The sequence below is a fragment of the Ochotona princeps genome, chromosome 7 (genome assembly GCF_030435755.1).
Source record: "Ochotona princeps isolate mOchPri1 chromosome 7, mOchPri1.hap1, whole genome shotgun sequence".
NCBI classification, from domain to species: domain Eukaryota; kingdom Metazoa; phylum Chordata; class Mammalia; order Lagomorpha; family Ochotonidae; genus Ochotona; species Ochotona princeps.
The window spans coordinates 57436982-57461794 of record NC_080838.1 but is presented as its reverse complement, the minus strand read 5'-3'; the positions used below and the strand labels follow the sequence as shown (position 1 = coordinate 57461794).

Genomic DNA, 24813 nt, shown 5'->3' with positions numbered 1-24813 from the left:
ATATGCCACTCACAAAATCAACCGAGATAGAAGTCTAGCAGGCCTTCAGGATTTGTCCACATCTCCTGCCTCTACCAAGCCACACTGATTTTACCTGCTTAACATCTCTGTGCTTTATTTCCTCTTCCGCGTCCCCACTTCTGCTGGGATTCAGAGCTTGGTCATTGCTCCCCTGCACCATGTAAGCTCCTCTCTTCCTCAGCAACCAGGCCTTCCCCAAGAAGGTCTCTCTCTTGCCAGCAAGGCTTTTCTCAACTGCAGACCGGAACACCGTGATTTTCTGTTTAACCCTTGGCTATCTCAGTTTCTGCGATGCAGTCTCTCCTCCTCAATGTGACCCACGGGTTCTTCATCATCTGGGGTTGACTATGACCAACCTCCTTTGTCCACCGATTATTTTCTGTCCTACTGTATTAATGACGTTTTATTACGTGATAATGAAGAAACATAGTAAGTGGACTCTAGTATCAGACAGATTTATCTTTGATGCCTGGATTCCCCCATTTGCTAACAGTGCAATCCAAAGCATACGTAATCATCACTGTGCCTCAATTATATCACCTGAATAATGGGAAGAATATCAGAATTGTCCTGTGTAAGAGAGTGTGTGTGTGTGTGTGTGTGTGTAATGAAGAAAATAGAGTAAGAACTAGTATGTAGGCATTCAGTGAACACGAAATGGTGATGTTACACGGTTTCCTATGTTTCCATACCTTTGAATACATTCTCATGATTGCTCTCCTCTTCTTGACAATGTTTACCTTGTGAAGAACTAGAATATCTGTACTTCCACATCAGGACCAGACCCACTGTCGTTGGTCAGCCAGTGTCAAGCATCTCTACCTTCATGATGCCTCTGGCCCTCAGGGATGTTTTGGTTGCTGTGCCCTGCAGCCCTATGTTTGTCTCCTTACACGATTGTGAAATGTTTAAAGACAGGGATCAGATATTTCTTGTTTGGCTCCTGAAGCCCCATAACATCGTCTGGCCCAGTGGCAAACTCAATAATTCAAGGTTTGGTAAATTGAACTGTATTTATGAGGTTGAATTGAATTAAAAGAATCAACTTCTGTTTTTATGAGTCCATGTACTCTAAGCAAATTTCTGAAGTAAAACCAGACTTATCCAAAAACCTCACAGAGTGACTGGCACAATTTAAAGATGACATTTATTAATTCTGGAGTTCTCAAATAAGTCCTGCAATTGAAGGAAAACTGAAAGTAACTGAACAAAGGAAACATGCAAACTACTAAGCTAGATTTTCCACTGGAAATTTAAAAATTAGTATTTGTGGTTTCATTTATTGTGAATTTTTCTGTAACAATAAATAACTAACTCCTGCCAGCTACAGTCATTTTTGTGTATACTCACAGAAAAAAAATAAGAAATTAATAAAAACAGGTACACAAAATTCCAAGAGAATAACTTGCACAAGAAGGGACCACACAAATGCACAATCAAAAAATATTTATTTTAGGAAACAGAAGATAAAATCCTCCTCTCTGTGGCAATGTTTCCCAAAAGTTTTAACTTCTAACCTCAGCAATGTGCTTAGGAAATGTAACTGATAAAATCTGATGGACTTGATTTATCTTATCAGTGTTAATTTATGTACCTCTGCAATTTATTCAGGTTTAAGTGTAAAATACTTTGTGTTAAAAATATATTATTTATTCATAAGCTTATTTCCCATGAAATTAAATTCCTTTATTTTTAAAAACCAAACTAACATAGGATTGTATCTGACAATAGTAAATTTTTCTTTCATTTCACAAAGTGAAAACTTGCAAAATTATGAAATTTTAAATGGTTAAATCTTTTTCTATTTATTTTAATTCAATCCAGTATATTATTATATATATTCGGAACTCAAACTATTCATCTTCATCTCAACCTTCAATTAAATTCCACAATGCAAACCTCTTGGCACTAGAACCACGTTTCATGTTTATTCAACTCAGCCTGAGTCTTGAAAAAGTGTTGAAGTTTAGGGGTTTTCTGGTGAGAATCCACATTCTGACATCATCTTGGCCGAGGCAGTGATTGGCTGTTGAAAGGCAAAGAAGGGTTTATAGCCCGCGAGAGTAAGTGAATGAGTGAGTGGGAGAGCAAAGAACACACTCAATCTGTGCCACTCACTGTTCAGCTTGCCTCCTCACTCCAGGACTGCTGAAGGGTAAGCTCAAATAGGATGTGTTCATTGCCTTGAATCAGACACTACAATTTCCATCTCTGGACTTGGCTTTGCTCTTTTAACTTAAATGTTCTTACATTATGTAGAATAGCCATGATGTTAAATTCTTTAAGACTCTTGTTATTAACTTGCACATAAATTCTTATTCTTAAAATGTTATGCACATGAACTAGAAAATTAAGCTTCTTAATTTCTATCTCTACACATCATTTTTAAATGTGTTTTCTCATTCTGATGCATTCACAATAACCTAACTGAAATACTATGTTGCATTTGAAACTCTGCCTTGATAGAGGCGCATTTCTCCTTCAATTATACTTAGTCTGTATTTTTTTGTGGATAATCTTTTTAGTATGTTATACATGAAGTTTTAAAGTGTTAATACTCTATAGCTCTAAAATCAATGCAGGAAAATGTGTGGTACTAAGAAATACCTAATTTGTATGGTTCATCTGACTCTTTCCAATAAAAATTTGTAATTAATTTCTCAAAATGGTCTTCAAGAATGTCTAGATCGTTGTCTAGGTTAGTAGTGGTCACGAAACAGGTCTTTGCCTTTTGTGAGCCACAGAATAAAATAAAATGAGATTTATGTAGGTCACCAGTTGTGACTTTGGGAATCACTTGGTTCTTGTTTTTCATTATCATTATTATTATTGTTGTTGCTGCTGCTGCTGTTGTTATTATTATTATCCCTGCTACATTTCTATCTGGCCAGTTTTTTATGGTTGCTATTCAGTTTATGGAAACAAAACTTTCTGCAGCTATATGTGCTTGAATTTTTAGCCCTTTAGTTTAAACCCCTTTGAGTTTAATTTGAACTCATAGATCTGTAATGTAATAGTGTTCTAGTCCTCTAATAAGCTTAACTCTGAGTATCAAAGTGAAAAATATTTTTTCAGAGCACCCCAATAACAATGGAAGCAGATGGAGACTTTGAAGGGCAAAACTTTATTCTCTTATGACCATCTAGGACAGGACTTTGAGGACGTGTGGAAACAGCAGAGTTAAAGGCCACACTGCCAATAAAGACAAAGTGAAACTCCACATCAACGATCGCTTCTGCAGGCCTCAAACCCAAATCTCTGAAATGTTTATCAATTAGGATGCAATCTATATTGAGTGAGAATGATAAAACACAAAAGCTACCTGAAGGGAACAAATAAAAATATTGTTTTCTGAAGTATATTTCTGGGGAGGCTGCCATCACCATTACTACTTCCATATTGCTGTCAGTGCTGTAACTATGTGTGCAAAAGTGTGGTCAGTTAAATGTGTCTGCGAGTACAAGTAGTGGTCATTAAGTGGTGTCCAACTAAGTTTGGTCAAGCTCTACAGTAGAATTTTAAATTAAATTCCATTAAATATAGTAACACTAACACAGAATAGTATTTATAATCTTCTTTTTCTTAAGAAGAATTTAAATGACACTGAGGCTTTCTGCATGGCAGTTAACATAACCCAAGGATTGTTTAGAGACTAGTCCCATTTTGAAAATTGTATCTTCAATGTTTCCATAGAACTGAAGTCTCCATCCATGTCCATCACATGACCCTGAAGATTGCTGGTTTATCCCACCAGCAGATGGGGAACATAACTGAGCTGCATTTTAACTTAATCTGAGGAGATTGGCCTCTCAAATCCCAAGAGCAAACTGAAGAATTCATCTCACAGGATCAATCTTAGGGCTAGTTATAGGATGCTGCATTCTATGAGAATAATATTTCCTGTGGTTAGCCTTTTATTATAATCAAACAAGGCACATAATTATATTAACAACCCAATGTACTTAGTTGATGCTGCTAAGTCAGTGACCCACTCACCCAGTGGCCTGCTCACCCCAATGTGAAGTGTTCCTCAGTATTCAGAGGCCCTGCAATGATGAAATGATGCTCCAGATTGAAGTCACACTGCAAACAGGTTAAAGCCAAATATCAATTCAAGATGACTGAAACAGACTGTGCGCTCAATGTTAACCCAAATGACTTACGTAAAGGAAATAATTTAGTTTAAATTATTCTAAATGACAATTGTACACAAATGAAAACAAACTTCATGCCTCATCTTTGAGTATGAACAAGTGTTACACAATTGGCTCTTAATTTTAACACTTATTTACTACCTTACTACTTCATTTATTGCAGAATCAATCACCAAAATGAAGACTGCTTTAATTTTGCTCAGCATTCTGAGTATAGCCTGTGCTTTCTCAGTAAGTTATTTATCAAAGAGCTATTTATACTTGTGTTTTTACCTTTTTATGTAAAAGGAAATATACATAATAACTAAGTGCTCTCTTACAGATGAAAAATTTCCACCGAAGACCCAAATTCGAGGATTCTGAAGAAAATGGGGTAAAGGTTTTTAGTATATTTCTTCGATCTGTCCATACCTCTATGTGTTTGTTACACATTGGACACAACTATGTTGTTTGTTTTGTTTATTTAGGTCTTCAAGTTCAGACCACGGTTCTATCTCCACAAGTATGGCTACTTTTACCCTCCTCTAAAACGATTTGCAGTTCAAGTGAGTATAAGGCTTAATTTTACTTCTCATCTATTCCCACTGAAAGGAGAGAAATTGAAGCACCAAAAAATGTCTAAATTCAACTCTCACCAATATTCAATCAAAAGGCTGCTTATTATAAAATAATTGTTTTTAATGTCGTAAAATAAAGTTTACTTGTATGCCTCATTTTCTCAACAGAGCTAACACACAAAATCATTTGGGCCTACTCTAGAATGACATGATAAAAAGCACATCACACACACATTGGATAAACTCACTTACAAAGGTATACAGCCTTATTATCTGTTGAAAATGTAGTCAGTGGAAAAGTCAGTAACTGGCACATTGTAGTTGATTGACAACTATCATACAACCTATTTACAACAGACAACTTAAACTTCTGTAAATAGCAGAGGAAATAAAACAACTTCATAAAAAGCAGAGACTATTCAGATAAAGAATCCTGACACTCTGGGATAATGAATGAAGACTTTCTGCAGTTTTGTCCTTGCAGGTGACCAAAACACTAAATCATATATAGGAAAATAATTACAACAAATGTGTCCTAAAACCACAGAGGAGAGAAATTAATGAGTGTTAGAAAGCTTATTTATAGCAAAAGTAAAACCTCTGTAACATTTGTAAACACAAGGGAAAATCAATAAAACAATAAGGAAGAGTGTCCATGTTTGCTGGGTTAGCTGTGACAAGGTCTTTGAAAAGTGGAGGGCATGGTGCATGCTGTTGATTTTAAATATACCACCAGGCAAAACCATACTATTTATTCCACAATACAGGGTTCCAATTATGCAGGATTTGACCCAGGACTCCTGAGACACTAAAAGTAGTCAGGACACAGAAAACAATGTCCTAGCACAGTGGCTTGGCAAAGCAGCTCAGCATATGTTGGGCTAACCCCCTCCAACTCAGACAATGAGAAATGATCGTCTTGAAGTATTTCTAGTGCTATCATAATTATGGGGAATTTGGGTGGCCACTGAAATACGAGCATAAATGATACAAGAGTTGTGGGTTTCAGATTTATCTCCTATGCCTGAATTGACCTCAGGCCCATAAATAAACACTGTTCATTTGAGACTATTCTTTTTTCTTTCTTTAACTCAATGGAAATAGTCAGTTCAAGTTTCTCACTGCATCTCACCTCTTCTGAAATATTAGAATCTTAAAAATATTTCCTGTTACCTAGATATTTTTACAGATACACATGTGTTATCCAATTAAAAGTATCCATAATAAAATGTTAGGAGTTAGATTTTGCATTATTGATAGGCTCAAATGTCATAGCTCTTTAGGTAGATTAATAATACACAAAAATGTAATATGTGAAACAATATGCAGTTAAATCTCTTACAACTAATGTAAAAGTTCTTAGTTATTTTAAATTAAAATTCAATAAAATCCATCTCTCAATCCAAATCTATCTGATTTAGTAACAGAGTACTTCAAAAATTCATGGGAAATGAAACTAAAAGGTAAGTTTCTTTTGGCACAAAAATTTTGGAAAATCAGATTTATTTTATTTTATTTTATTTTATTTTATTTTATTTTATTTTATTTTATTCCTGATCTATTCTCTTGCTTTTCAAAATCTGGTTTCTCGTAAAGAAGGTAGTTAGTGCCCAGACTGTCACTTCAAATTGCAGTAAGTTGCAGTTTCCTTGGAATGCATGTTTTATTCACACAAATGTTTATGTATACAAATAATTTCTAGAATAGCAACTTGCGTGACATATGTTATGTGGTTTGCAAAGCTATCAGCACTCTACTATAGTTAATCCATGACAGATTACAGAAACTAAAGTATAAACAAATTGAATAAATCATTAATTGAGAAATAATTTTATGTTGTTATGACTGAGAAAGAATTTTATAATTCAATTGTTTCTTGATCAGTATGTGATTTCTTACAGGGCAAGAACTTAAATTTGTTCATAAGACTCAGCTGGGTACAGATATTATGAGCTTTCAGTGTTGCCCATCCATTAATTCTTTCTACATCTGTATCCATGCATGTATTTCATACGTGACTTCATTTCAGACTTCTGGAAAAAAAATCACCACAAGTTAGTGACAAATTGATAATCAGGCATAAGTGAAGAAAAGATAAAAAGGAAATTCCAAAGTCTCAGAATGTTTCATGTGGCTTTTAAACCCTGCTCACTGTAGGTACTAATTGAGGAGCAATGTGGTTGAGTTATGGAGAAAATAATGAGGAAGTAGGTTAAATGCCTGAAACATCTCCCACTGAGAAAAACAGCTCTCATTACACAAATATACCGTCCTGTATATTTAATTTGATCAACAAATAGAAACAGTTCAGAAATAATATTCTGTTCTAGTCTCTCTCTGGGCTGTGGAAGGTATAATCATTAAGGTCACAGCAGTGGAAGAACAGGCCTAATTATTCTCTTTTCCACCTCAAGTTATTCTTGGCTCAAAAGGACAAGCATTCCCTTTCTCTGGGTGGATGACGTGGCCACCTGCTGAATAAGGCCAGCAGGGCCAGCCCTGGGCTGGTGTTTTCTCATGTCTGGTTTCAAACCCAGAGACTAGTGGTCCTTCTGCAGCTATGTTTTCTACATGCAAGATGTTTTCCAGAGTCATAAGTTGAAGATAAAACTTGCAGACTGAGGAACAGCAGACTCTGGCCTAGGTATCCTTCCGCATGTGCCATGCCACTAGGAGTGGTTGCAGGAAAGGAAGGGCAATTTGATTTGGGTTATCACTGGAAGAAACATGAAAAATTCCTCAGACTCTCTCTTCTGTTTTTGAGGTCCTAATAGCAGGTATTTAGGTTTCTATTTCCTTTCAAAATTCATTAACCTGTAGTCATATCATTATATGCAGAATCATTGGCATAAATTACTTTCATTCAATATTCTAGAGCTATAGTACTCCATATGTTCCTAAATGAGCAAGCCAAGTTATTCTGTTATCAAACTTAATTCACTGACACAAAATAACCTTTTTTTTAGGATTATTTTTAACCAGGCTGAAAGCTATTGAGATTTATATGAATATTTGTGAAATTGAATTCTGATTTAAATACACCTTGACAGTTTATTACTTACAGACTAAAAATGTATATCTTCTAAAAAATGAATCATAACTTCATTTTTATATTTACACAAATGTGGTCTGTGCTTTAACATGATGTCTTCCTTGAACTCATTGGAGAAGTCATAATTTCTGGGACAGTCTGGTTCTTTCTCTGTAATATTAAAATTCAGAGCAGATCAGTCCCTTGTTTCCTCCGAGGTAAGTAATGCCAAGACTCATCACTCCAGTGTTTACACACAAAATATTCCAACTACTGTTAATACTTTGAAGGGCTGAAAATGATCATCCCAAATTCTATCTTGATCATTGTAAAATACTTCTTTCTGTCTAATCTTACTTCAGACATACAGGTTCCTCATTTCTTTCTCATGCTAGCATAACACTGAGTCTAAGAAAATAGTTCAGGCAAGGGAACAATACTGCTTAGAGTAAATACTTGGGTATATCTTATTTCAGTTACTGAATATGTATGTGCTCACATATGTGTATTGTGCATATTTTAGGGCAGTGACTCATCTGAAGAAAATGGAAATGGTGATAGCTCAGATGAGGAGGAAGAGGGACAGGTAAGAATTTTTTGCAGACTTTTCCTAATAAACCACGCAGCACACACACAGGGAGAGAGAGAGAGGAAATCAGTCAACTCAAGTCTAGACTCAGTAAATTGCTGTTTCCACCTTACCAGTGGCTTGGTTGGAATAGTATTTAAATTAGAATCAACTAAAATAGCACTATTGAAGTTTGGGGTTAAAGTTGCCTATACATAGTACACAAATACAGAAGTATCTCCATTTTAAGTGAAAGACATATAAAATCTGATAGGGGCAACAGACAGTAGTATTTATATTTAGGTCAGTGCAACATAATGGCAGAAGACAAGTAAATAATAATCCTAATTATGGTACAATAGCTTCTAAAAGCAGCAGACGTTAAAAACTCCATGTACTAATGGGATAGTGCATAAAAGTCAAATGGCATCTTCAGGATAATTATCATGACACATCTGCCTTTCATAAGCCACAGGACAGAGTTGTTCTTTTCAGTAATAATTCCCTATATTTTATCTAACAGAGCAACTCAGACTCATGCGGAAATGCAAATACTTTGGATGTCTAAATAGTTTCCTCCATAGTTCTGTAGCTTGCTATAGTCTATGGCTAGAACTGATCTACATATTCTGGACATTGTGCTAACATGTTTATGACTGGCACTCTTGCCAAAGCAACATACCAATTAGGATGCATTTTCCTGGATGGTCAATTATAGCTGGTTTGAGAATCTTCTAAATTGAGATATTCTTAAGTGCTATTTGTGAAAGGACAATGACAGTCAAAAAGGGATCATGTATAAATAACATCTTGAAAACAAAATGGTGTGGGAACTTGAAAGGTGAGAAATTATTAGTTTGTTTGCTTTTTTTAACCCATAAGAGTAACATTGCCTGTACTATAATTTACACTAATAGCCTGAAGGAAGGCCTTAAAAGAATGCCAGGCCAGTGCCAGGAAAAATGCCACCTACAGAATCCCATGAAAGGTACCTGGAGTACCACATAGCAGACAGACACAAGTAGCTAGTCACCCATTTAGCTACAGCTATTTGCTACACAGTTGACTGTACAGTTGCCTCAAATTTCCCCATGTGATTGCATACATTTTGGCAATGGTCTGTCATTTATTGTGATGGTGGTTGAGGATGAAAGAAGATTAGGATAGTCTGGGTGCTGATAAAATCATGCCCACCCAATACTTACCACCTTTCCAAAACTTAAATCCATGTTTTGAGGAAGAGCCATACCATCCTCCTTTATGCTCTCTCAAACTAATGGGAATAATTTTTAATTTTTATTAATATAAAGAGAACAGATTTCATGTGTTTCAGAGACAATTCTAAGATTACCATAATTTCTTACACATGCATGATGCCCAGCAAATATTTAATGGTTTTGTTGAGACTTCAGAGGAATAAGTATTCCAAAGATCCTTCATTAAAAATAATCATGGAATAGTGGGTGAATGAAGCTAGGAATCTTCCATCCTGAAGAGACTACAGAACCTCTTTTTTTCTGTATCTTCTTAAAATGCTATTGATGATTCAGGTAAATGTAGAGTACCCCGAAATTGTGTGTGGATGAGGAAAGCACTTAGGCATATCTTCTTCATGTCCTTCATGATCAGACATTTTCCACTCCTGTTTAGCTTCACCTCAATTACATGTTTTACTGAAATACATGTAATGAAAACTACCAAGTGTAAAGATCATCAGAATTTCAGAATTTGAACACTAAGTTGAAGCCAGAATTCACACCAAAAAGCAGCACAAGCCTATACTACATTCCTTTCATTAACCAACTCCCACCATGGGTAACTACTGTTAGGAAATCCTAAGAGACTACTTGTGCCTGTTTTTGTTGATTACATATGTTAATTACACATGTTAATGTTTTGTTGATTACATATATGTTAATTACATATAAAGCAGACACTCATTGTTTAGAGAATTTTTATTTATGTAAAAGGCACAGTTATAGTGAGGGGGAGGGATGCTGAGAGAGAGAGAGGAAAGAGGGAGAGAGAAAGAGAGAGAGGAAAGAGGGAGAGAGAGAAAGAGAGAGAGATTTTCAACCCACTGATTCACTGCACAAATGACCACGATGGCCAAGCAGGGCTGGCCAGGCTGAAGTTAGAAGCTAGAAGCCAGGAACCTCTTCCAGGTCTTCCACATGAGTGCAGGGGTCCAAGCACTTAGGCAGCCATCTTTTACTGCTTTTCCAGGCATATTTCAGAGAGCCAGATTGGAAGTGAAGCATCCAGATCTGAAACCAGCACCCATATGTAATGCTGATGCTGTAAGGCAGCATTTTTCCACTAGCCACAGTGCTCGCCCCAGCTTGTACTCTCTTATTTGTGGCTTATCCTGATGTTCTCCATTCCAAAGAGTCATATATGCTATTCTGTAGTTATAGATTGTTCGTTGACACTCTCTTATTATGTGAATGTACCACAATGTATTTTTCTTCTGTTGGTATACATCTGAATAGTGTCAGAGTTGAGACTATTGAAAAAGAACTGCTATTTTAGAACTTCTTTTCCGTGTAAAAATTCACTTTTAAAAGTCATTTTGTGTAAAGATAAAATATAGGAATTAGAAGATAGTGCGTATGTTCGACCTTAGTTGGTGCAACCCAGCAGCTTTCCAAAGCAGATACATTCAGCTTCCAACATCCTTATATAAGGATATCAATTGCTCCTTGTGTTCAACAACTTGCTTCTTGCATTCTTTTTGCCATTCTAGTAAGCCAGTAAATACTTTTTATGCTCAAATGCCTGAAATCAAGAAAATGGGAAGCAGAAATATCTAAAATATATTATGGTGCAGCAAATAGGATTAAATAGCTTTTAGCTGAATTTTTAGAAGTGCGAAGTGCAATGGATAAAGGCTGAATTGTCACCTCTTGGTGATAGCAACCTGAGGGATACAACAGCATTCCAAATAATGGTTCATAGTTCCATAGACCCTTGAGCCATAGTCCAGCTAAAGTCTTGTTTCTTGCTGTGAATACTTTCATCAGGAGACTTCTAATGAAGAAGAAAACAATGAAGAGTCAAACGGAAGCGAAGATGAAGAGTCTGAGGGTGAGAATAGCACACTTCCTCTCACAACTGCAGACTATGGAGAGATCACACCTGGAACAGCATATATAGGATTAGCTGGAATCCAACTTCCCAAGAAGGTAATAATTCCTCCAAGCATTCACTCTGGTTTTGTTTTGTTGCTGAAGTCTAAGGCTATCCCAACACTATACACAATATTTGGCATTATCTTCATTAACTCACTGACAAAGTGAGAACAGTTACAATCTCCGTGCTAGCAGGGAAATCAAGGAAGCTTTTTTTCCACAAATTCTGTTCCCAGTGCTATTAAGACAAGGACTTCCCACCTTGTAATAAAAGATTCTGAGTAAGTAGCAAGAAATGGGTAAAAATAGAATCACATTTCCAATTCCAAGACGAAAAGAGTAAATATCATAGCTGTAAGATATATGTCCTCCCTCCCCTTACTTCTGGAGTTAATCAGTCACAGCCTTCCCCCAAAAAGACTCACTACAAAGCTACTCATCCTGAATGTTTGATGTCCTTACCAGTTCTTTCGTGAGATTGGTTTCCATTCAAAATGGTGTCCACCACAAGCCTGTCAGGACAGAGTGATGTGTTGGATGAAAAGTAGGCTTTAAAAATTCTTTCACACCTCCACTTGGGTTCTTTCAACTCTTCCTTCCAGAGTGGGAATCCAGAAAAGAAGGCAGAAAACAAGGAGGAAAGTGATGAAGAAGAAGAAGAAGAGGAAGAAGACGAAAATGAAGAAAACGAGGCAGAAGTTGATGAAAACGAGCAGAGCATTAATGGCACCAGCACCAACAGCACAGAGGTGGAAAATGGCAACGGCAGCAGCGGTGGAGACAACGGGGAAGAAGAGGGTCAAGAGCAGAGTGTCACCGCCACCAGCGCAGCAGGAACCACGGCCCAGGCAGAGCAGGTCAGCGAGAGCTCCGGCACACCCACCTCTCTAAAAGGTGGGCTGGAACCTACACCGCCACCCCAGGAGGTCTATGAGACCACCTCCCCGCCACTTGGAACAACCACAGCAGCTGAGTACGTGGGGGAATATGAGCAAATAGGTAATCATGAATATGACCATGGCTACGAAGTCTATGAAAACGAGCACGGGGAACCGCGTGGGGACAATTACCGAGCTTATGAGGATGAGTACAGTTATTACAAAGGGCGTGGCTATGAGGGCTACGAGGGGCAGGATTACTACTACCACCAGTGAAGGGGGATGTCTCTGCCCTGGCACTGCAGCTGTCGAAAATTTTCAAAGCTCAACTCAGGAAGGTGCAATATAACAAATGTGCATATTACAATGTGGGACGGGGCTACTGTTCCAGAATAAACTTCTGTAATTGCTTCTGCAAACAATGGGCTGCTTGATGCTTTTCCCTGTCGTGTTCCTAAAAGGCCTGTGTCAATCAGGGCCACTTACTGAATGACACATCAACCCGTGAGATCAAATTTGATTGAATTTTCTGAAGTGGTAACTCGACAAATAGGGTTTGCATGAGTGCCAACTTCAAAAGCAAATTCTTTGTATGAAAAATGCTTCTAAGAAGAAATTCATTGACATTAATAATGCTGCATACAATAACTGTGCATTCCTTAATCATACTGCCTTTGTAACACTGTGTACTAAGTTTAATTAACATCCTCATGTATTTTATGTGATCTATCCAGGGGCTTTATGTCAAATAAAAATGCAATCCTTCAAATGTGTTATAATTATGAAGAAATGTGAGAAGTCAGAAAGGAAAAAGGTAAAGTCAATAAAATTCAGCTAAAAGCTTATTTCCACTATGAGTTTAAACTCAGAACATCGTAAACATTTTCTCATAATTAAGATAATGTCAGGCTTATGGACAATGGCATCACACATACAATGGGAAGGGGTAAATTGTATTAGACTTGATTGGACAAACACAAAATATTGGACATCTATTTAAATCTGCATTCCAGAGAAACATTAGTCATTTTAATGTAAATAAGTCACTTTGTGAAATATTCAGGACATATTAAAACTAAATAGACAATTCCCTATGTCTTTGACATCCAAATTTCACTGAATGTCCTGTGTTATCTCTGAAAATTCTACCCCTAACTACTTGATTTCAGAAGAGATAATAGGTAGAAGACAGAAAAATTCTTACACACACGCACGCACTCGTACTTACTGGCAATTTATGCTTCTAAAGTAAATCTAAAAACAAATTTCAAATGGGAATAGTTATGGATAATCGGAAGGAGCAAGAATAGTGAAAAATTTATTTCTCTTTTTAAACTTATTGACCGATAAAGTATTTTGGACATATACTATACAACCAGGCAGATGTTTAGACATCATACTCAGAAAATGAAAAACACTATACTCTACGTGAATTGGGACTCACAGCTACCAGTTCTGTGATGTTACATGTACCAGTTCATTGTCCATAACTTTTTATTTTGAAAAAAAAATGAAGTCTGTAGAAAAGTTGAAATACTACTACATGAGCACCCTCAATGTACTTTTCCCCGATTCATCAGTGGTTAGCATATTGCCAAGCTTACTTGCTCTCCATGTTTCTATGTGTCTCTGCACATGTATATACTTTTTGACCAAACCATAGAAGAGATTGGTTGCAGACAACACAATATCAACACTCTTCACTCCTAGATACTTCAGCATTTGGTTTAAAAAAAAATGAAGAATTCTTCTACATGAACTTATTACAACTCTAATTCTCAAGAAATTTAATATACACACATTATTTCAAGAATCAGTCCATATGTAAAATTTTCCAATTGTGTCCTTTATTGTAACTCACTTAATTCTCACAAAGCTTTGACATTATCATCCTCAGTTTTATTTAAACGAGACAGAGCCACAAAGAGGTCACAAGCAGCTGCAGCAAAGGCAGACTGGCACTGCCATCTGAGCTCTTAAGCATTCATTCTGCAGTATTCATTGGTGCATGTTTATCAGTGATTGATACGCAGGCAATCTATGATACCAGCATTCTAAAAAGCAAATGTCTTATAGTACAATTTTCTGAGACAAACCATCTTTTCTGATCTAAATCTGAAAGAATATTTTCGAAGTTACAGTCTTATTTTTTCATCTTTCTACTCACCTTGACATTGTGCAAAATGCATGAGTCTGAGCTTGAAAAACGATGTTATCTAGAATAAATTAGTTTACATCTATTGTCTTTTTAATTTTTATTTGGAAAAAACAGACAGATCCCTTTCACTAGTTCACGCCCCTAATGTTCCCCTCCCCCAGTAGTCAGGGTTGTGCCAAGTCAAAGCCAGGATTCCAGAACTCAATCCAAGTAACACCCATGTGAATGTCAGGGATACACCCACTTGAGGCATGATCTGCTGTCACTTAGGGTATGCACTAGCAAGGAGCTGGAATTAAGAACACAGCCAGGACTCAGGCACAGGCACTTCAATATGGGATATGAGTTTCTGAAGTGATGTATTCACCATTGAACCCTTGTCTATAATCTTGCTCCCTCATCTCACACAAGGAGTCCATTCAGTGAGTTGCTGTTCAGAGTCTGATGAATTATGAAGTATTCCATGCAATCACATCTCCTCCTGCCTTCCCTCCCCTCTCGTTCTATGTCCTTCCTTCCTCTCTCTTACCTTGATCTCTCTTGGCAGTTAGACATATCTTATCTTAATGGAATTAATGGTCATAAAAACAACACCCAATCTATTTTCTCTTGTCCTAAGCATCTTTACAGAACAAAACATTTTGATGCAATCAAGGCCTTGAGACCAATGTGTTCCATACTTTCCATAAGAAGCAGATTATTTTTGTCATTTATCTTAGTGTCACCAACCATCTCAATACATCACAGAATCATCACCTTGGGATTTGGAAGAAACTTTAAGCCTATGACAAAAACTTATTTAAAACCTATCAATCATTTCTGCTACTTCCTTAGACTTTGATCTATGGAATATGCATTTTCGCTCCTCTCTTCCCTGCCTATGGGATCGAGCAAGCTCGTTTCTAATTCCATGTGCAGATGGTACTCTGGCCATTCCTCTAAACATCTGGGTGTTGCCTTTAGACTGACGGGTCTTTTAAGGGGGAACTGTGGTAAAATGTATACTTTACCACAGCAACAGATTCTTTGCCTACAGCAACAGAGAGAAGATTCTCACCTGTCCTGGACATTAACAAGAAAGGGCAATTGGACCGAGTGCTTTAGCCTAGAGGCTAAAGTCTTTACCTTGCAAGAACCAGAGTTCCATATGCACACCAGTTCTAACCCTGGTGACCCCACTTCCCATCCAGCTCCCTGCTTGTGACCTGGGAAAGCAGTGGAGGACAGCCCAAAGCTGTGGGATTCTGCATCTGTGTGGGAGATCCGGAAGAGGCTCTGGGCTCCTGGCTTCGGATTGGCACAGCTCTGGCCATTGTGGTATTTGGGGAGTGAATCATCAGATGGAAGATCAAGATCTTCTTCTCACTCTCTCCTCTCTGTATAGCTGACTTTCTAATAAAAGATAAATAAATATTTTTTTAAATGGGCACTCACACAGAGTCCTGTAGATGGCCATCTCACTTGGAACTCAACTGAAAGCAACATCAAGTTCATATATGAAGACTAAAAGGGCTGGTGAGAGCTGGGATTTCATATGGTTGCTGAGTACTCCGTATGGCTGCTCCTTGCAGCAGTTCTCTCAGCAACATTGTGTGCTACATCATATTGCTCTCATGTGCCAAAGCAGCTTTCCTACTTAGATCACAAGGTGGAGTTTCAGCATTCTTCCCTCATCTCAGCTAACTGCTTGCTGCTATCTCCTTAGAGCTTATACATCAAGACTAGCAAGGTCATTCTGTTTAGATACATGCATTCATCTGGAAATCAGAGGAAGGAATTTCATATAAGAGTGACCAACCCAGTTTTTATCCAGTGTGTAAGTAATCAGTCAAAATAGTGTCTACCTATTTTTTTTAAAACCTTATTTCATTTATTATTGGAAAGGCAGATTTACAGAGATGAGAGACAGAAGGATCTTCCATCCACTGGTTCACTCCCCAAGTGGCCCCAAAGGTTACAGCTGAGCTGATTTGAAGCCAAGAGTCAGGTGCTTCTTCTGGGTTGCCCATGTATATGCAGGATTCCAAGGCTTTGGGCCATCCTTTACTGCCTTCCCAGGCTGTAGGCAGAGAGCTGGATGGAAAGTGGAGCAGCCAGGACACAAATAGACACCTGCATTGGATCCTAGTGCATGCAAGGGGAGGATTTAGCCACTGAACCATCACCCCAGGTCCAAGTGCCTGCCTATTAAGAGCAGCTCAAACTGTCTTGTTTGAATACAGCACAGTGACTGAATTCTGATTTTGAATATCTCACCTTATTTTCATTCTTAGTTTCCCCTCCCCCCTATTTCCGTTGGATGGGTTTCACTTTGCCAGTAGACTTCCACTCCTCACTCAGTCTTTAATCAGTCCTTTGTACCCATTATATATTTTTATTTTTTATTATATAGGTATGTATATATAATTTTTCATGATATGGTTTCATAGGCACAGTGATTCCCCCTTTCTCTATCTTCATCTCTCAATATTTTCATACCTATTATTGTGATGGTGTAGTCCTTCAGCAGCAGTCACAAGTCCAGCATTTTGCCATATAAGTGTATCATGGCATTGTAGGTACTGGAAAATGCCTGCTCATTTAGTTTACCTATTTCTTCACAAGGTTGCTTTGCTACCATTTAGTTTCTGAAGCTCTTTGTAAATCCTGCATTTTAGTTTCCTGTTGGGTAGCATGCAAAGTATTTCTCCCATTCAGTTGGTTGCTTTTTTACTTTGTTGATTGTTTGCTTTGCTGTACAGAGTCTTCTTAGTTTGCTGTAGTCCCATTTATTTACTTTGGCTTTGACTGCCTGTGCCATTGGTGACTTTTATAAGAAGTCCTTATCAATGCCTATGTCTTGTAAACTACTTTCTATGCTTTTCTCGTATACATATATGGTTTCTGGGTGCAGATTTAGGGCCTTGATCCATTTAGAGCTAACTTTTAATAAGGTGACAGGTGGAGGGTCTTGTATTTCTGCACACTGGTATCCAAGTGTCCCAATGAAGACAGCAGACTTTTCCCTTGGGTTTTCAGTCTTCTTCTGGAAGATTAGCTGGCTACACAAGTGTGGGCTTACTTCTGGGTTTTTATTTTGTTTCATTAATCTACTTTTCTGTTTCTGTACCAGTACCAGGTTGTTTTGATTGCCACTGCTCTGCAGTTCGTCTTACGGTTTAGAACTGTGATTCCTCCAGCTTGATTATTATTCTTCATGATAACTTTGGCTATCTATGATCTCCTTTCTTTCCAGATGAATGTTCACATCATCATTCCAGCTTTAATGAATTTTTGCATCATCTTTCCAGCTTTGAGAAGAATGTTGTGATTTTATTGGAATTGCATTAGATCCATGTATGACTTCCAGTTATATAAACCTTTTGATTATGCCAATTCTACTGACCCAAGATCATGATAAATGTGTCCACCTCTTAATGTCTTTTTCTACTTCTTTTTTTAAGTTTTGTAATTTTCATCATAGAGATCTTCCACACCTTTAACTGTGGTTATTCCAAGGTAATTAAGATTCTTACAAGTTCTTCCTCAGCCATGGAGTTATTTATGTATACTGAGGCTGTCAATTTATGTTCACTAATTTTTTAGCCTGGTGCCTTGCCAAAATTTTTTTTTTGAGCTTCAGTAGTTTCTTTATTGAGTCTTTCGGTTCTCATTGTATAGATAGATATTCATGTCATCTGTAAATAGGGATAACTTTATTTTCTAATTTCTGATTTTATTTCCTTTCATTCTTTTTCTTGTCTAATAGCTCTAGCAATGACTCCAAATAACCTGTTGAATAGCAGTGGTGAAAGTGGATATCCTTGTCCAGTTCCAGATCTAAGTGGAAAAACTTCCAATCTTTCCTCGTTCAGAATGATACTGGCATTGGGTTTTTCATATACTACTTTGTGTTTTAGAATGTTCCTTCTATGCCTATCTTCTTTAGAACTTTTAGCATGAAATGGTGGTAGATTTTATCAAATGCCTTTTCTGCATCTATTGAGATGATCATATGGTTTTTATTCTTCATCTTTTTGATGCGGTATATCACATTTACTGATTTGCAAATGTTAAACTATCCCTGTATACCAGTGGTGAATCCATGCTGGTCTTGGTGAATTGTCTCTTTGATATATTGTTGGATTCTGTTGTCTAGTATTTAGAGTTCTTTTCTGCTTTGTTCATCAGGGTTATCTATCTATAGCTCTCTTTCTCTATTTTGGTTTTTGTATTAGGGTGATATTGGCTTCACAAAAAGAGTTTGGAAGTATTATCCCCCTTTCTATTGTTTTTGAATAGCTTGAGGAAGACTGGGGTAAGTTCTTGATCCAGGGGTTTTTTTAATTGGGAGGGCTTTCATTACTGATTCAATCTCCATCCTGGTCATAGATCTATTAGATTTACAATTGATCCAATATTGTAGATTGTCTGTGTCCAAAAATCGATCCATTTCTTCTAGGTTTTCAGATTTGTTGGTGTATAATTGCTTGTAATTGTTCCTGATTTTTCTATGTATGTCTGAATGATCCATTGTTATATTTCTTTATTCATCTCTGATTCTGTTTATTCATAACTTCCTCCCCTTTTGATTAATTGAGCTAGTGGGGAATCTACATTGTTGATTTTCCTCAAAAGAACCAGCTCTTTGATTCATTGATCTTAATTCATTGCTCTTTTGGTCTCTATTTGGTTTGTTTCTCTGTTGTTTTGGTTATTTCTCTCTTGGGATTATTTTATTGTTGGTTTTACAGCTCTGTCAGACATATGGTTAGCCCATATGCCTGGTGTTCTTCTAATTTCTTTACATAAGCATTGATTGACATTAACTTTCCTTTTAACACTGCCTTGGCTGTTTCCCATAAGCTTTGATATGCTGTGTAAATGCCTTAATTAATCTCACATTTTTCAATTTCCTTTTTGATTTTTTTTCTAACTCATTGTTCATTTAGCAGCATGGTATTTAGTCACCACGTATTTGTATAGCTTCTGCAGTATTTTGGCTTATTGGTCTCCAGTGTCATTCCATGACTGAGAAAATGTATGGTACAATTTTGATTTTTTAAGAATTTGCTAAAGTTTGTTTTATGGCCTATAACATTCTCAATCCTGGAGAAGGCTCTATGTACTCATGAAACAAGTGTATTCTGTGTCTATAGGATGAAAGGTTCTACAGTTATCAATTAAGTCCATTTGTCCTATTGTCTTGGTGAGCTCTGCTGTTTCTTGCTGAGTTTGTGTCTTGTTAATCTGTCCATTGAGGTTAGTGGATCACCCAGTAATATTGTATCGGAGTCTGTTTCTCCCTTTAAATTCATTAATATTTGTTTCGCATAGCTAGGTACCCTGGCATTGGGTGCACAAACATTTGTTATAGTGAAATCTTCTTGCTGAGTGGATCCCTTGATTCTTATGTGGTGTCCTTAATTTCTTTTCATTGCTTTCACTTCAAAGTCTATGTAAGAATGGCTACACCAGCTTTTTTTATTTTCCATTAACCTGAGATATCCTTTTCTATCCCTTCACTTTCAGTTTCTGCCTATCATTTGTGGTGAGATGTATCTCCTGTGGTCAACAGATAGATGAGGTATTTTAAACCTAGTACATTAATATATGTCATTTGATTGATGAAATTAAGCTTTTATAATCAGGGTTAATATTGACAGGTAGTAATTTTGGCCATGTCATTTTAGCAATGGATTCCCGTTGTTTGATTTAGTTTTCTGTTGTCATTTTATTGTGACTTCTCCATGTTTGCCTTTGGAATTTTGTGTATTATTCATTCTTTCTGTGTGTAGCACATCTTTAATATTTGTAAGACTGGTCTGGCAGAGGCAAAGTCTTTCAGATTTTGTTTGCTTTGGATGTATTTTATCTCATTTTCAAACACAATGTAAAACTTTTCTGGGTAAATTTATTCTGGGCTGATAACGTTTCCTTTTAGAATTTGAATATGTCACTCCATTCCCTTCTGACCTGTAGGGTTTCCTGTAAGAGGTCAGCTATGAGTGTGATTCTTGTATAAGTTAATAGATTTTTTTCAGATGCATATTTAAATATATTTTCTTTATGTTCAACCAAAAAGAGCTTTATTATGCTGTGATGAAGATTTGTTTTGGTCAATGCTTTGGAAATTCTGTGCTCCTACTGATTTTTGTTTCCCAATTCTTTCTCCATGTTAGTGAAATTCTTGGTTATTATTTCATTAAATACATCTTTGAACCCAGCTTCTCTTTCTGCACCTTCAGGAACTCGCATAACTCTTATGTTTTTTTTTATGGTCTCCTTTAACTCTTGGATGTTTTTCATAGTTTTACTTTGTCCCTCTTCCAACTTCTTGACTGTTTCACTGCTATTGAAGGACATGTCTTCCAATTCTGAGATTTTTTTTTCCTATACCTTCCCCAGTCTGTTAAGGCTTTCCACTGAATTTTTTCATTTGTTTTATTGTATTCTTCATTTCTAGTATTTCAGCTCGATTTTGTTTCAATGTTTCTATTTCCTGTGTAACATATTCTTTAAATATGTTCCTTGAACTCTAGTATAGGCTTTTCCTTGTTTTTAAGGAGCATTATAATGATTTTTAAAAATTTTTGTATCACAGGCAGTTCTTCCATGTCTTCCTCACTTAACTCTGAGGTTGACATAGTTTTTGCTCCTTTGTAGGTGGAAGCATCACTAACCTTATTCATTGTGCCTATGCTTCTTCTTTTTCCTTTGGCCATTGCAACTCTATCACATTCTTCTCTTTGAGGCTAATTTTTAAACTTCTATATCCACAGGTGTACAGGTTGACTTTACTGATTCTATTCAGTGCCTAGTTCCCTGTCACTCGCACTGCTCCCTCAAGCGAGTTTCAGTCCCAAGCTCCTGTGTTACACTTCTTCCACAGCCCCCGCAGCCCCAACTCTCATATTGCCACTCTCCACCTGCTATGATCCCATTTTGTGGCTGCACCAAGGTCTATTCAACATTTCGCCCACTCCTAGTTCCAGCAGAACCCAGGTTAATAAGACACCAGTTGTGCCTTTAATCTGGATCACAGAGTTGTCAGTGGTGTCCATTCCATGAATTTTTTTTCTCTTTTCTTGTCTTGCCAGGACCTGCTGGCATTTAGGTCTGGTGGCAATCCGGACCTATTTTGAATATAACCCGTGGACTGCCAAGTCAGTATTATTTTCCCGGTGAGACCAGTGCAATGTGTTCAGCCATTAATGAATTCTCTGGCTCACGCACACATTACTCGCTGTGATTCCCCCAATGCCTCGCCACAGAAGTCAAAATGGCATCCGATGTCTCTGCTGGTAGGCTGGACTTTGAATTCCAGCCTGTTCCCACACCAGTCTACAATGGCTGTGCCACTCTGCTTCTGCACATGATTGGATTTAAAAAAACAGGAGGACCCACAGTTCTATGGCTGGGTTCACAGCCTGAGTTCCTAGTGCTATCTTCTTCCCACTTGGCCACCAGAGGAGCTCTGATTGCTCTTGGGGTATCTGATCGCTGCAGCACTCCACTGTCTCTGCTACTTCCCCATGTCCATGGATCTCCAGGTGTCCCTCTGCTACTGGCTTGTCCTCTCCTATTTCCCAGGATCACACCCTCTCTGCTTCTCATCAGTTAATGCTTCTCTGTCTGTTTTAATATGTCCTCACTCTATTCCAGCATCAGAACAGACACTTCCTAATCAAGTACCCATGGAATGTTGTATAAACTTAACCCTTAATATATATTTTAAGATAGTTGGAAATTGGATCACCTGAATCATGGTGTATTCTAGGATAATTCAGGTAGTTTTTGCATAACTTGTGTAGTTAATGTGGATTTCATGGTTCTCCACCCCTACCTAAGTGCAGATCCCCAGTGTCTTCCATTTACAGTTCATCAAATGATCCTGAAACAACAGTTATTGGTGACATCGCTATGAAAATTGTGGCTGCAGTTGTTACATTCACATGGGCACTTCATTAGATTTGGCCAGTAAGAAAACAAGGAGCCCAACGAGGTTAAAGAGCAAGAGCAGGCTGAGCCTGCTCTTGTACTCTTACCCTCACTCCCTGTAGTCTTAGCCTCACAGGATGATAGTGACGCAGAGAAGACAAATGACACAGGTGGTTGGTCATGCTCTGCTAAGAATCCAGCAGCTCTCACACACAACCAAGCAGACAGACTTGCCAAAGAGTCCATGGTTAAATCCCAGAGATAAGGTTGAATGTCCTATGCTTAATGAAGCTAGGAAGACAGATGGGAAATGGCCTTGTGGTTATCTCCCACACGTTGGAGAGGTAAATGAAATGATGCCTGTGGTTTCTCTTCATCTGGCCACTCATCTCTTTTTGCTCCAGAAGGCATCACGGACACTTTTCTGGGACTCAGGTTGATCTACACTTAATTCTTGACCCAAACATGATCCATACAGATGTGACTTATGCGACATTGTACAAGGTCATCACACAGAGTTAGCAGAAGTACTCTTCCATTTACCTCTTCCAAAGCCCAAGACTTGGGAAGTTTTGGATTTTAAAGACTTATTTATTTTTATTGGAAAGCCAGATATACAGAGAGGAGGAGAGACAGAGAGGAAGATCTTATGCAAGTGGCTGCAATGGCTGGAGCTGAGCCAATCCTAAGCCAGGAGTCAGGATCCTCCTCCGGGTCTCCCATGCAGGTTCAGGGTCCCAAGGCTTTGGGCTGTACTTGACTGCTTTCCCAGGCCACAAGCAGAGAGCTGGATGGAAAGCAGGGTTGCTGGGAATAGAACTGGCATCCATATGGGTTTCTAGCACGTACGAAGTGAGGACTTTAGAAGGGAGAAAAAAATGGCCGACCATGGAGGGTTGATATAAGGGGGAAGGCAGAGAGAGAGGGCCAAAAAGTGCCAGAAGAAGGAGCAAATATAGTTAAAAATAGTATAAGCAGGTGTGCGAACCTCCCAGGACACTGTGGAATCAACAAGATCCACGCAATCTGGAGGATCAACCAAAAACAACAACAACAAATAAAACCAAGGCAGCGCTCGGCCGCTTGGTTAAGCAGTGCTGCTTGTCCACTCGAAAAGGGTGAGTTAAGAACCCAGCAGGGGAAAGGCCGGCGGCAATTTTAACCGGAGGATATCCAGGCAACTTTAGGAAATCGTTGCACAAAGCCCCTCCAGTGGCGGCTAGAAACTGCAGGAGTGCTGAAACCTCTAGCACTGGTAGCGATATTAATAACCTTGGCGGGACCCAGGCAAAGACAGGGACTGCTAACTAACACACATTCCCCCATAACGAAACACCATGGTACCGGGAGGGCGCTAGGACCCTGAAGTGCAGTAGCCGGCAGCTGCGGCAGCAAGGGTGAAATCCCCAGGATCACAGCTAATCTAAATTCTGGGCCAACTCGGGGGGGGGGGGGGGGGGGAGAGGGGGGGAAGAGGCAGTGGAGCAGGGTCCGCCAGATCCCGTGCCTCAGACAAAAAAACAAAGCAAAAAAAAAAAAAAAAAAAAAAAAAAAAAAAAAAAAAAACACCAAGAGATGAGACCCGGGCACCTAGGCGCGGTAACCTAAGGCGCTGGAACCTGAAACCCAGAAGGGAAACAAAAAAACAAAAACTCCCTGGTCCAGAAGGAAAACAAAAACCTAGGCCAGCAAAACCTCAGGCCACCCACTAGGTGGCAACAGAGGTCAAGGGTGAGAATCCAGCAACACCTTGGGCCACAAGTATAGGATGGAATAAGAGAATTAATGATGTAGAAACAGCTAGCGCCATCCCAAAAAGCCACCATAAAGCCTGGTCAATCGCAGAGATTACAGATGAAGAAATTGAAGACGTCTCTGATAAGGAGTTCAGAAAAATAATTATAAAACTCTTCAGAGACAACGATGAGACGAGCTCAAAGATTTTAAAAACCACATAATCACAGAAACAAAATCACTCAAAAACGAGATCCTAGACTTGAAGAACAAAGTTGAGAGCTTAGCCAACAGAATTACAGCAGCAGAAGACAGGATATCCGACTTGGAAGATTCCCAGAATGAAAGCAGGCAGATTATTAGCCAACTAGAGTCACAACTACACAAGGCGACCAAGACGATCCAGGAGATGAACGACAACATCAAGAAGTCAAATATCAGAATCATGGGGCTCCCAGGAGGAGTGGAAAGAGAGACAGGCATACAACCTGTACTTGAGGAAATTATGCAGGAGAACTTCCAAAATACCTGGAACATGAACCCAATCCAAATTCAGGAAGGCCAGAAAACTCCCCACAGAGTTGACCCAAAACGATTCTCCCCAAGACACGTGGTAATCAAGTTACCCTCCAATGAATACAAAGAAAGAATCCTAAGGTTA

General features: G+C 38.2%; 1 protein-coding gene across 1 annotated transcript; it reads left to right on the top strand.

Annotated features, from left to right (window-relative positions):
• The first annotated feature begins 4352 nt into the window (after window positions 1-4352).
• On the top strand, window positions 4353-12743 carry IBSP (integrin binding sialoprotein). The gene is made up of 6 exons (XM_004590585.3): window positions 4353-4406; window positions 4498-4548; window positions 4643-4720; window positions 8287-8349; window positions 11355-11516; window positions 12065-12743. The coding sequence occupies exons 1-6, from the start codon at window positions 4353-4355 to the stop codon at window positions 12614-12616; spliced, it is 960 nt and encodes a 319-aa protein (XP_004590642.1). The 3' UTR covers window positions 12617-12743.
• Window positions 12744-24813: the final 12070 nt, after the last annotated feature.